Below are 13403 nucleotides of genomic sequence, written 5' to 3' on the forward strand. Positions count from 1 at the left end.
TTTTTTTTTTTTTTTTTTGAGACGGAGTTTCACTCATGTTACCCAGGCTGGAGTGCAATGGTGTGATCTCGGCTCACCGCAACCTCCGCCTCCTGGGTTCAGGCAATTCTCCTGCCTCAGCCTCCTGAGTAGCTGGGATTACAGGCACACACCACCATGCCCAGCTAATTTTTTGTATTTTTGGTAGAGACAGGGTTTCACCATGTTGACCAGGATGGTCTCGATCTCTTGACCTCGTGATCCACCTGCCTCGGCCTCCCAAAGTGCTGGGATTACAGGCTTGAGCCACCGCGACCGGCCAAAAAAAAATCTTTATAAATGTGCGTGCTGTTCAACAGTAGAACTGAAACACAAGATTACAGGTCAGGCGTGGTCGCTCAAACCTGTAATCACAGCACTTCGGGAGGCTGAGACAGGGCAGATCATTTGAGGTCAGGAGTTCAAGACTAGCCTGGCCAACATGGTGAAACCCCATCGCTGCTAAAAATACAAAAATTAGCCAGATGTGATGAGGGGTGCCTATAATCCCAGCTTCTTAGGAGGCTGAGCCATGAGAATCACTTGAACCCAGAGGCAGAGGTTGCAGTGAGCCAAAATGGTGCCACTGCATTCCAGCCTGAGCAACAGAGTGAGACTCCATCTCAAAAAAAAAAAAAATTACAAATCATTTGGGGCTAGATATGATAGCTCACACCTATAAGTCCAGTGCTTTGGGAGGTTGAGGCAGGAGGATGACTTGAACTCTGGAGTTTGAGACGAGACTGGGCAACATAGCAGGAACCAATCTAATTATAAAATCATTGGGGAAATATAAATATTGTAAAAATTCAATACATGGATTTATATACAGCCATCAGCCTAAACTTAGAATACTCAGAAATTCAGTAGAAGTTGGTTTTGTTGGCTGAGCGCAGTGGCTCACGCCTATAATCCCAGCACTTTGGGAGGCTGAGGCAGGCAGATCACTTAAGGTCAGGAGTTCAAAACCAGCCTGGCCAACATGGTGAAAACCCTGTCTCTACTAATGAAACAAAAAAAATTATCCAGGTGTGGTGGCACACACCTATAATCCCAGTTAACTCAGGGAGCTGAAGCATGAGAATTGCTTGAACCCAGGAGATGGAGGTTGCAGTGAGCTGAGATCATAACAGTACACTCCAGCCTGGGCTACAGAGTGAAACTCTGCTGAAAAAAATATATAAAGTAAAATAAGGGAGTTTTGCCTGTAAGATACCGTATGTTGTATTTCCAAATTTATGGCTTGATGTATTTTATAGAGGACATATGGTTTCTCCTTATGGAGGGAAACTATATGGAAAAGTAGAAATTGATAAGAATTCAAGTATAACTCAACTGTTTTTCTCAGGTAAGTGTTCTTTTTTTTTTTTTTTTTTTTTAAAGATAGAGTCTAGCTTTGTTGCCAGGCTGGAGTGCAATGGCACGATCTTGGTTCACTGCAACCTCTGCCTCCCAGGTTCAAGCAATTTTCCTGCCTCAGCCTCCCAAGTAGCTGATACTATAGGCACATACCACCACGCCTAGCTAATTTTTTTATTTTTTGTTTGTTTGTTTTTTTGAGACAGAGTCTTGCTCTGTCACTAGGCTGGAGTGCAATGGCGCGATCTCGGCTCACCGGAACCTCCGTCTCTCAGGTTCAAGCAACTCCCCTGCCTCAGCCTCCTGAGCAGCTGGGACTACATTTACGCACCACCACGTCTGGCTAATTTTTTGTATTTTAGTAGAGACAGGGTTTCACCATGTTGGCCAGGATGCTCTCAATCTCCTGACCTCGTGATCTGCCCACCTCAGTCTCCCAAAGTGCTGGGATTACAGGCACAAGCCACCGTGCCCAGCCTAATTTTTGTATTTTTAGTAGAGACGGGGTTTTACCACGTTGGCCAAGATGGTCTTGATCTCTTGACTTCGTGATCCTCCTGGCTTGGGCTTCCAAAGTGCTGGGATTACAGGCATAAGCCACCATGCCCAGGGCCAGCATTTTTTTTATTTTGTTTTTTTGAGACAGAGCCTCACTCTGTCACCCAGGCTGGAGTTCAGTGGTGTGATCTGCTCATTACAACCTCTGCCCCTGGGTTCAAGCCTCAGCCCCACCAAGTAGCTGGGATTAAAGCCACCTGCTACTGTTCCCAGCTAATTTTTTAATATTTTTAGTAGAGACAGGGTTTTACCATCTTGGCCAGGCTGGTCTTGAACTCCTGAACTCATGATCCACCACCTCAGCCTCCCAAAGTGCTGGGATTACAGGTATGAGCCACCACACCCAGCCAGCATTTTTTAAGGACTCCAGAAAATCAATAAAGCTAATTACAGGGGTTTCTTACGATGTGGCCCTGGCCTGGCTCTATAATTTGACAGCCCTGGGTTCATCCTGGCTCTGACATTTATTTACTAGCAGAGTCACATTGGATAGGTTACTTAATGTCTCTGAACTTTAATGTCCTCTTCCATGAGTTAAGTCCTCATGAAAGGACTTAACCTTATGATGTCTTGAGGTATAGAAAGATTGTATAATGGGAGATACTGCTATGGTTCAGATTCATAATACTGGGCCAGGCTCATGCCTGTAATCCTAGCACTTTGGGAGGCCAAGGCGGGTGGATCACTTGAGGTCAGGAGTTCAAGATCAGTCTGGACCAACATGATGAAATACTGTCTCTACTAAAAATAGAAAATTAGCCAAGCTTAGTGTGCACCTATAATCCCAGCTACTTGGGAGGCTGAGGCATGAGAATCACTTGAACCTGGGAGGCGGAGGTTGAAGTGAGCCAAGATCACGCCACTGCACTCCAGCCTGGGTGACAGTGAGACTCTGTCTCAAAACAATGATTCATAATACTTTTTCTCAAGGACTTGGATTAGGTCACTCTCCAGAAATGTTTTCAGGATGGCTATAAGTCCCTGTACTTACTTAAGACAGATGCTCTTTGTGGGAGATATCTTTGACCTCAGGAGCTCCTGGATTTGCACAATGTAGACAAATAGGTTTTGGGGTTACTGGTAGTTGGTCTTTCTAATTTTTCCTTTCTTTTTCTTTTCTTTTTTTTTGGGACGGAGTTTCACTCATGTTACCCAGGGTGGAGTGCAATGGCGCGATCTCGGCTCACCGCAACCTCCGCCTCCTGGGTTCAGGCAATTCTCCTGCCTCAGCTTCCTGAGTAGCTGGGATTACAGGCATGCGCCACCATGCCCAGCTAATGTTTTGTATTTTTTTTTAGTAGAGACGGGGTTTCACCGTGTTGACCAGGATGGTCTCGATCTCTTGACCTCGTGATCCATCTGCCTCGGCCTCCCAAAGTGCTGGGATTACAGGCTTGAGCCACCGCGCCCGGCCTCTAATTTTTCCTTTCTTTGGGTGGAAGGAATATGGGAAGTTGGTGGGCCCCTTTCCTGGTGGCTGGGACCTATTTCACCTTGTATGGAAACTTGGAGGTTTGCCCCGACCACCCTCCAAATCATGCAGCACTGAGTGGCTACTGCTTATGGTTCTCCAGGTCTTCGAAGCCGTTCCATTCGCATGTCCACTGTCTCAGAGCTTCGTGTCACTGCTCAGGAGAATGATATGGAGGTGGAGCTGCCTGCAGCTGCAAACTCCCGCAAGCAGTTTTCAATTCCTCGTGAGTAATGAATGTGCTCTCCCTGTTTGAGGACCTGGAGCAAGATCCTCTCACATTGCTCTGTCCCTGTGCTAGAATATCCTAAGATTCATCCATTCCCTCAGCTTCAGTACTGGTCTGCTTCTGCCCTACCAACATGGCTTTCTTATTTGGAAATCATCTCTTTTTTTAAAGATTTAATTGAAACACACACACACACACACACACACACACACACACACACACAGACACACACAGACACAGACATGTACACATAGCATTGAGTATACAGTTATGTGAATTTTCATAAATTGAACACACTCACGTAACTAACACAATCAGAGCATTACCAGTACTTTAGAGCACCTGAGTTCAAGCCCTGTTTGTCACATGGGGGCATGTCTTCTGTGGCCATGTAATCAGTCACAAGAAGTGAAACTGGGCAGGAGCCCTCTGACAGTTGAGGAGTGTCACAGCTAAGATCTAAGTACACATAGCATTGAGTATATAGTTCAGTGAATTTTCATAAACTGAAAACACTCATGTAGCTAACATGATCAGAGCATTACAATGCACTACTTCCCTGTTGGGCACATTTCCAGCTCCTAATCCCCCCAAAGGTACACATAATCCTGACTTCTAATAGCATTAATTAGCTTTTTTTCTTTTTGTACTTTATTTTATTTATTTATATATTTATTTTTTGAGATAGAGTCTCACTCTTTCACCCAGGCTAGAGTGCAGTGGCCTGATTTTGGCTTACTGCAACCTCTGCCTCCTGGGTTCAACCAATTCTCCTGCCTCAGCTTCCTGAGTAGCTGGGACTACAGGCGTGTGCCACTATGTGCAGCTAATTTTTGTATTTTTAGTAGAGGTGGGGTTTCACCATGTTGGCCAGGCTGGTCTCAAACTCCTGGCCTCAAGTGATCCGCCCACCTCGGCCTCCTAAAGGGCTGAGATTACAGGCATGAGCCACTGCACTTGGCCCTCTTTTTGTACTTTTTTTTTTTTAAAGATATAGTTTCGCTCTTGTTGCCAAGGCCGGAGTGCAATGGCGCCATCTTGGCTCACTGCAACCTTCACTTCCCAGGTTCAAGTGATCCTCCTGCCTCAGCCTCCCGAGTAGCTAAGATTACAGGCATGCACCACCATGCCCAGCTAATTTTGTATTTTTCATAGAGACGGGGTTTCTCCATGTTAGTCATGCTGATCTCAAACTCCCAACCTCAGGTGATCCGCCTACCTTGGCCTCCCAAAGTGCTGGGATTACAGGCATGAGCCACCGTGCCAGGCCCTCTTTTTATACTTTTTTTTTTTTTTTGAGACAGAGTGATCCGCCCGCCTGCAATGGCTCACACTTGTAACCTCAGCACTTTTTGGGAGGCCGAGGCAAGCTGATCACTTCGCCATGTTGGCCAGGCTGGTCTCAAACTCCTGACCTCGTGATCTGCCTGCCTTGGCCTCCAAAAGTGCTGGGATTACAGGCATCTGCTACTGTGCCCAGCCCTTTTTGTACTTTATATAAATTGAATTTTAAAACCTTTTAAATGAGCTAGGTGAGGTGTGGAAAATTAATAAAAATAAATAAAAAATTTTTAATGTGAATTGTTTGTCAATCTTTAATAATTATATAAAGTAGATGCAAATTTGGTAAGACATACAACCATTACACTTCACATATATCAAATTCAACTCTAATAGGATTAAAGGGCCGGGTGCGGTGGCTCAAGCCTGTAATCCCAGCACTTTGGGAGGCCGAGGCGGGTGGATCACGAGGTCAAGAGATCGAGACCATCCTGGTCAACATGGTGAAATCCTGTCTCTACTAAAAATACAAAAAATTAGCTGGGCATGGTGGTGTGTGCCTGTAATCCCAGCTACTCAGGAGGCTGAGGCAGGAGAATTGCCTGAACCCAGGAGGCAGAAGTTGCGGTGAGCCGAGATCGCGCCATTGCACTCCACCCTGGGTAACATGAGTGAAACTCCGTCTCAAAAAAAAAAAAAAAAAAAATAGGATTAAGGTAATTGAATGGGTCATGACCAGGTATGGGAAGTAATAAGGTGTTGTGGACTGGACCTTTCTGTATTGAATCAGTCTGGTTAGTTGTTGCTCCAGTTCCTTGTTACCTTGGCTTTTCAGTCTTTGCTCCTTTTAACCACCTGGGTTCTTGAGGCTTTGGAGAAGTCAGAAAGGCCTGGCTTTTCTCCCTCAGGCCAGGCCTGGCCTGGCCTGAGAACCCATGCTCAGGTGAGGTCTAAAGCGTTCAGGCCTTCACAGGCTTTTCCCTTCATGTCAAAGCCCATGCTGAATATTCACATACCCTTTAAGATATTTTGACCTCAGGAGCCAGCCCTTGCAGAAAGGGTGGTCAAGGTCAGAGTATAGGCTGAGGTGAAGGGAAAAGTGCAAGCTCTGCACATACTGTAAGAACCTGGCTGAGCAGGCAGGTCGGAGCCCTCCTGGCCCATAACCAGGGCCATGCGCTCAGGTGAGGACATGCACTCAGCCTGTGGTACACCTGCCTGCTTCTCCAGTGACTATTGTTCCCCCCTCTACAGCAGGGCCCCCTAGGCCTTCCTGCTCTGCAGTGGCTGAAATACCATTGACGATGGTCAGCGAGGAGGTGGAAGAGCAAGTCCATTCCATCCGAGGCAGCTCTTCTGCAAACCCTGTTAACTCAGGTAGACACATTGAGCTATCTGCTGTTCTGCTTCTAGTGAGGCATGGATAACATCCTGTCCTAAACCTGGCCTATCTTGGCCCCTGAGTTAAAGCCCTGTTTGTCACAAGGGGGTATGTTTTCTTCTGGCCATGGAATGAATCTTTCATTATCAAGACAAAACAAGGGGCTGGGTGTGGTGGCCCATGCCTGTAATCCCAGCACTGTGGGAGTCTGAGGCAGGCAGATCACGAGGTCAAGAGATCAAGACCATCCTAGCCAACATGGTGAAACCCCGTCTCTACTAAAAATACAAAAAATTAGCTGGCGTGGTGGTGCGCACCTGTAGTCCCAGCTACTCGGGAGGCTGAGGCAGGATAATCACTTGAACCTGCGAGGTGGATGTTGCAGAAAGCCAAGATCGCACCACTGCACTCTAGCCTGGTGACAGAGCAAGACTCCGTCTCAAAAAAAGAGACAAAACAAGGACTGTCTCACCTCTGTGGTTGTTGAGAAAACAGCCAAGAGGCATAGGGAGAGCTTGGGTTGGAACTGGAGTGCTATTATCACTATTTGACTTCATATTGGCCAGGTCACTACTTCGTGGACTTGTCCATCCAGAGAGTCACATCTATTTCTTCTTGTCTTTGCATATAGTGATTTAAGAGTAAGGATCTAGAGAAGGCGTCTGCCTGGGAAAGACCCAGTACTCAGTAATAGCCAGAGAAGAGTAGGCTGGCCTAGACTGGTAACAGAGTGTGTTTCCTTTTTTTTATTTTTATTTTTTTGTAGTTCGGAGGAAATCATGTATTGTGAAGGAAGTGGAAAAAATGAAGAACAAGCGAGAAGAGAAGAAGGCCCCGAATTCTGAAATGAGAATGAAGCGAGCTCAGGTACCTTTCTTGGGAGGCTAGGGCAAGGGTTTTTGGACAGGTATGCTTAACCAAAACCCTGCAGGCAACAGATAGAGCTGGGCCCCAGCATTTCTGAGGCTGCAGTTCTTGAGGCCCCAATTCTTTTTTTTTTTTTTTTTTTTTTGAGACTGAGTCTTGCTCTGTCGCCCAGGCTGGAGTGCACTGGTATGATCTCGGCCCACTGCAACCTTCACCTCTAGTTTCAAGTGATTCTTGTGCCTCAGCCTCCCAAGTAGCTGGGATTACAGGTGTGTGCCAGCTAATTTTTTGTATATTTAGTAGAGACAGAGTTTTGCTATTTTGCCCAGGCTGGTCTGGAACTCCTGGCCTCAAGTGATCGACTGCTTTGGCCTTCCAAAGTGCTGGGAGTATAGGCATGAGCCACTGAGCCTGACCTCTGAGGCTCCAATTCTGATATCCAGGAAATTTAACTGGTTTCTTATCAGGATTCAGAGAACAAATAATTGAGAATTTTTCCTGAAGGCCCTCAGATGAGGAATATTTAATGCTGATTGTCTAGTAAGCAAACCCATCACATGCTCATATGGCATGATGGTCAGAAGGGCTGAAGGGCACAGTTGGTCCAATTTTTCCCACCCTCCCCCAGGTTGTACATTTTGGAGGGCAGGGACTGCAGTATGGTCCCCTTAACTGGGTTAATTCCTTTTAGGAAGCCCAGTCTGCTGCTGTGCCTCCTAAAATGTGGAACTGGCCTAGTCCCAGTTCCTAGCATGCTTTGGTGTATCCTCAGGACCCTCTGCCAGTCTCTTCCCTGGGGTTCTGAGTTCTTGACCTACAGCCAGGGCGGCGACTTTGACAACTATGAAGGGTGGTGAGCAAACAGCTGTTGCTGCCGCATAGAGGTCCGAGAGAACTTATATCTTAACAGTCTGCCCTTTTTCACTCTTGTCTCAAACCAGGAGTATGACAGTAGTTTTCCAAACTGGGAATTTGCCCGAATGATTAAAGAATTTCGAGCTACTTTGGAATGTCATCCACTTACTATGACTGATCCTGTAAGTACATCCAAAGACTTCTCTTCCTTGAGTAAGTATACGATTAAGGGACAGAAAACTTCACAGGAATGAGGGCATGCAGGAATCTTTACTCACCTTTGAGGGACTTTTGGTTTGAGACAAGAGTGAGATGGGGGTCTAACTCTGTCGCCCAGGCTGGAGTGCAGTGGTACAATCTTGGATCACTACAACCTCAACCTCCCTGAACTAGAGTGATCCCACCCGAGCCTCCCAAGTAGCTGAGACCACAGACGCATTCTACCATGCCCTGCTGATTTTTTGTATTTTTGGTAGAGATAGGGTTTCAACATGTTGCCCAGGCCGATCTCAAACTTTTGGGTTCAAGAGATCCACCCGCCTTGACCTCCCAAAGTGTTGGGATTACAGGCATGAGCCACCATGCCTGGCTGAGATTATTTTTTAATACCCTTTGGTGGGCTGGAGCTAGTGAGGCCCATGTGGGAGGAGTCTGATCTTTATAAACTGGGTTCCACCACTACTACCATACGTTGGCTAGATTGCTGCATTAGTAAGAATCATGAAAGTAGTGCTGAAATTCCTATATGCAGCAGAGTGAGAAAAAGGGGAACAAAATCCAGTGCTGTCTTCTCATGGTCTGGAGTATCTAATTGAGGATGCAGGGGTCCTAGTGTTAGATCTTGGCCTCTGAGTGGTCCAGACATGGGATTGAAAGGAGTGGGAGTTCTGGACAAGCTTGCTTTTTAAATTGCTCTCACCCTTTGCTGTTGGTTGCCTCCTATCATCTGCTTACAGATCGAAGAGCACAGAATATGTGTCTGTGTTAGGAAACGCCCACTGAATAAGCAAGGTAAGTCTCATTCTGCCAGGAAGAGGCTTCAGACTGACTAAGGGGCCTTCTGTTTCCACGGAGCACCCCCTGAAATACTTTCCTTCTGCAGAATTGGCCAAGAAAGAAATTGATGTGATTTCCATTCCTAGCAAGTGTCTCCTCTTAGTACATGAACCCAAGTTGAAATTGGACTTAACAAAGTATCTGGAGAACCAAGCATTCTGCTTTGACTTTGCATTTGATGAAACAGCTTCAAATGAAGTCGTCTATAGGTTAGTCCTTGTATCCGTTTTTCCCTCCTTGTGCCCCTCCATCCCCTTTTTGGTGTGAGACGTTTTGGCAACACTACTGACAGACATGCTGAATTCTGAGGCTCTTCCTCACTTCTTGTGTTTTCTTTGGGTCATACCCTTTTACAGCTTAGCGGCCCATCCTTGAGTGGATCCTGAATGAGGTATCACCCGTTACATGCTGAGGCAGGGCTGGCCAGACTCCAGGGGTTATTCCTGTGCCTTATGCAGCCACCCCATTGCCCACTGGGCTTCACAGACTTGGAGAACTCCAGATCTGCTCTATCTGCTCTTCTGCTCTTTTTTTTTTTAAGACAGTTTCTCCCTTGTTGCCAAGACTGGAGTGTTAGGGGCACAATCTTGGCTCACTGCAGCCTCCACCTCCCGGGTTCCAGTGATTCTGCTTCAGCCTCCCACCGTAGCTGGGATTACAGGGGCCTGCCACCACACTGGTTAATTTTGTATTTTTGGTAGAGACGGGGTTTTCCCATGTTGGTCAGGCCGGTCTTGAACTCCTGACCTAAAGTGATCCTCCCACCTTGGCCTCCCAAAATCAGGCGTGAGCCACTGCGCCCAGCCCTAGCCTCCCGGGTTCAAGCAGTTCTCCTGTCCCAACCTCCAAGTAGCTGGGATTACAGGCACGTGCCACCACACCTGGCTAATTTTTGTATTTTTCTTAGAGACAGGGTTTCACCATATTGGTCAGGCTGGTCTCAGACTCCTGAGCTCAGGTGATCTGCTCACTTTGGCCTCCCAAAGTGATGGGATTACAGGCATAAGCCACCGTGCCCAGCCACTAGTGTGTCTTCTGCTGAAAGTTGGATGCTTTCATCCTGTGTCTCCAGGGTCAGAGAAAAGGTCAGATGGCTTAGAGCATGAGCCATCAGCTTGTAAGTATGGTTGGGGTCAGGTGGGACCACTGAGCCAGTGGAAGAATGCTATACTTTTTTTTTTTTTTTAAGATGGGGTTTCACCATGATGGCTAGGCTGGTCTTGAACTCCTGACCTCAGGTGATCCACCCACCTCAGCCTCCCAAAGTGCTAGGATTACAGGCATGAGCCACCGCGCCCAGCTAGAAGAATGCTATTCTTAAAAGGAGGAATCAACCCTGAGAACTCTGCAGTGGAAAGGTGGCAGGTCATGTTCCAGGGTGCACATTTCGGGAACAGATACAAATACTCTACCCCTCTTCTCCTAGGTTCACAGCAAGGCCACTGGTACAGACAATCTTTGAAGGTGGAAAAGCAACTTGTTTTGCTTATGGCCAGACAGGAAGTGGCAAGACACATGTGAGTATTGAGGCCTGGAAGGAAAAGAGCCTTTCTATTATACAACTCTGGGTTCCCACAAAGGGAGATAGTGAGTTTCTTAAGAAAGGCCGTGGCCAGGCATGGTGGCTCACGCCTGTAATCCCAGCACTTTGGCAGGCCAAGGTGGGTGGATCACCTGAGGTCAGGATTTTGAGACCAGCCTGGCCAACATGGCAAAACCCAGTCTCTACTAAAAATACAAAAATAGCCTGGCATGGTGGGCACCTGTTATCCCAACTACTCGGGAGGCTGAGGCAGGAGAATTGCTTGAACCCGGGAGGGCAGAGGTTGCTGTGAGCCAAGATTGCACCATTGCACTCCAGCCTAGGCCACAGACAGAGAAGTTCTGTCTTTTTAAAAAATAATAATAATAATAAAATAAAAATAAAATAAAAAAAGGCCCCTTGCACCAGATAGCCTTGCCATGTCAGATGCAGGGAGGGGCTTTAGGTCCAGCCTTTTGGCCTTGTTGTGGCCCACTGTGGTGATGGAGCCAGTAGTGCTCTGCCCTAGTCCAGTGGCCCTTTTCCATGGTCTTCTACACCTTCCTTTTGCAGACTATGGGCGGAGACCTCTCTGGGAAAGCTCAGAATGCATCTAAAGGGATCTACGCCATGGCCTGTAAGTACTGTGTACTGCTGCTTCAGGGCTGGGCATTGAAAGGCAGGTTGATTGCTTAGCCAGCTTCTCTCCCTCAGCCCGGGATGTCTTCCTCCTGAAGAATCAACCCTGCTACCAGAAATTGGGCCTGGAAGTCTATGTGACATTCTTCGAGATCTACAATGGGAAGGTAGCTGGCAGGAAGCCCCTTGTTTACGCTGTTGGGGCCCTGAACTTTCTAAAACCTTGAAGTTGGCTAAAAGCTGTTAAGCCACTGATGGGCCACTCTGCTCTGGCATGTGTAGGTGGTTTCATCTGATGGTAAGATGGCACCTAAATTCAACAAGTATGGCGAGAATACTCCTCAGGGCCCCCTCACAGGTGCAAGGTTTGCCTGTGTGTACCCTGACCTCCCTCAACCTACCACCTTCATCACTTCTTCCCTGATTGTGCACATTCGTCTCATATTCATTCTTTCCCTCCATGCACCCCAATATATCTCTTTCTATCTCTCTATTCACTGTGTGCTTCTGCAAAGTTGCCTTCCCTAGACTGGGATCTAGATAATAAAAATAGCTAATATTTCTCACTCATATTAGGGGCCGGGCATGGTGGCTCATGCCTGTAATCCCAGGACTTTGGGAGGCTGAGGTGGATGGATCACCTGAGTTTGGGAGTTCCAAGACCAGCCTGGCCAACATGGTGAAACCCTGTCTCTATTAAAAATACAAAAAAATTAGCTGGATGTGCTGGCAGGCGCCTGTAATCCCAGCTACTCAGGAGGCTGAGGCAGGAGAACTGCTTAAACCCAGGAGGCGGAGGTTGCAGTAAGGCAAGATTGTGCCATTGCACTCCAGCTTGGGTGACAAGAGCAAAACTCCGTCTCAAAAAAAAAAAAAGAGGAGCTATACACTATTCTAAGCACTTTACTTTTCTCAACTTTACAGATGAGATGCAAGGCTAGAGTGGTTGTTAACTTGCCCAGGCTCACACAGCTAATAATGTAGCAGAGTTACAGCAAACTGAGGCAGTTTGGCTCAGATTCCAAGTATATTACCCTCTGCTAAGCCAGCATCCATCAGCTCATACTCTCTGCCTTTCCTGCTGCTAGCTCCTGTCTGAGCTAAGCAGGCTCTATAGGAGGGAGCAGTCGGGTGGGGTGCCCGGTGCCCAGTGGTTTTAGCCTCATTCCCCCTGCCTGGTACAGCTGTTTGACCTGCTCAACAAGAAGGCCAAGCTGCGTGTGCTGGAGGACGGCAAGCAACAGGTGCAGGTGGTGGGTCTGCAGGAGCACCTGGTTAACTCTGCTGATGATGTCATCAAGATGATCGACCTGGGCAGCGCCTGCAGGTCAGAGTCCTGGTGAGGGGGAGTGACCTCATGTCTGATTCATGAGTAGAGTCTAGCTCTGAGCGCATTTCTGTTTCCACAGAGTGCTGCTTTGCCCAGTTTGGTAAGGGCGGCAAAGGCCTCTGCTTTATGGGGTCTCAATAAGACATATAAGCCAGGGCCAGAGGCTTATCAGAACCAAGTCAGGTCAGGCACAGTGGCTCACACTTACAATCTCAGCACTTTGGGAAAACAAGACAGGAGGATCACTTCAGGCCAGGTGTTTTAGGTTGCAGTGAGCTATGATTGCACACTGCACTCCATTCTGCATGACACAGTGAGACCCTGTCTCAAAAAAATAAATAAATAAAAACAAATCAAAGTGTTACCCCAGAGGCATGCTTCCTGGCTTCTCTGGGTTCCTCCTTGCTCTTCCCTTCCTTTATGGTGGAAGTTAGGAGGTCTGGGTCTGTTCTGGGCTGGAAGCAATGAGTTCATAGCCCCTCTGCATAGAAGTAGGGGAGCACTTTTCCACTAGGGCTATAGACATTGTTATAGTGGGGTGCTAGGCAGCTATGGATGCCCAGGGAGGGGGCTGCCCTCTACAGGGCCCTCAAGTTCTGGCAGGTGGTTCATAACAGCTTCCCCCTTCCCTGTGGGCCCTTTAGCAGAGGCAATTTATCCTTCCCCATGTCTTTCTAGGCCCCCAGGTCTGGCAAAGGCCCTAGTCCAGAATCTACTACTAATTTGGCTGCCAGGAAAATGTATTAGGCCCAGAGCTAGAGGGAGAACTGCTACCTAGGGAGGGCAAGATGGAAGCCCGGGACAGGAAGACACAGGACTTCACCTCCTGACCTGTGT

The 13403-nt window shown here is 47.5% G+C and overlaps 1 protein-coding gene across 3 annotated transcripts in view; it reads left to right on the forward strand.

Annotated features, from left to right (window-relative positions):
- Positions 1–13403, forward strand: part of KIF2C (kinesin family member 2C) — a 29465-nt gene that overhangs the window by 9212 nt on the left and 6850 nt on the right. Inside the window, exons 5-14 of one of the 3 annotated variants that reach the window (XM_032247352.1) lie at positions 3510–3632; positions 6171–6293; positions 7064–7164; positions 8106–8201; positions 8976–9030; positions 9122–9284; positions 10502–10592; positions 11171–11234; positions 11312–11403; positions 12421–12563. In XM_032247352.1, the coding sequence (XP_032103243.1) occupies positions 3510–3632; positions 6171–6293; positions 7064–7164; positions 8106–8201; positions 8976–9030; positions 9122–9284; positions 10502–10592; positions 11171–11234; positions 11312–11403; positions 12421–12563 (1051 nt within the window). The remainder of the gene's footprint in view (positions 1–3509; positions 3633–6170; positions 6294–7063; positions 7165–8105; positions 8202–8975; positions 9031–9121; positions 9285–10501; positions 10593–11170; positions 11235–11311; positions 11404–12420; positions 12564–13403) is intronic. The other 2 variants (XM_032247353.1, XM_032247354.1) reach the window with 2 other exon arrangements.

Source organism: Sapajus apella, unplaced genomic scaffold, assembly GCF_009761245.1.
Source record: "Sapajus apella isolate SASKATOON/1434 unplaced genomic scaffold, GSC_monkey_1.0 scaffold62, whole genome shotgun sequence".
Classification (NCBI taxonomy): Eukaryota; Metazoa; Chordata; class Mammalia; order Primates; family Cebidae; genus Sapajus; species Sapajus apella.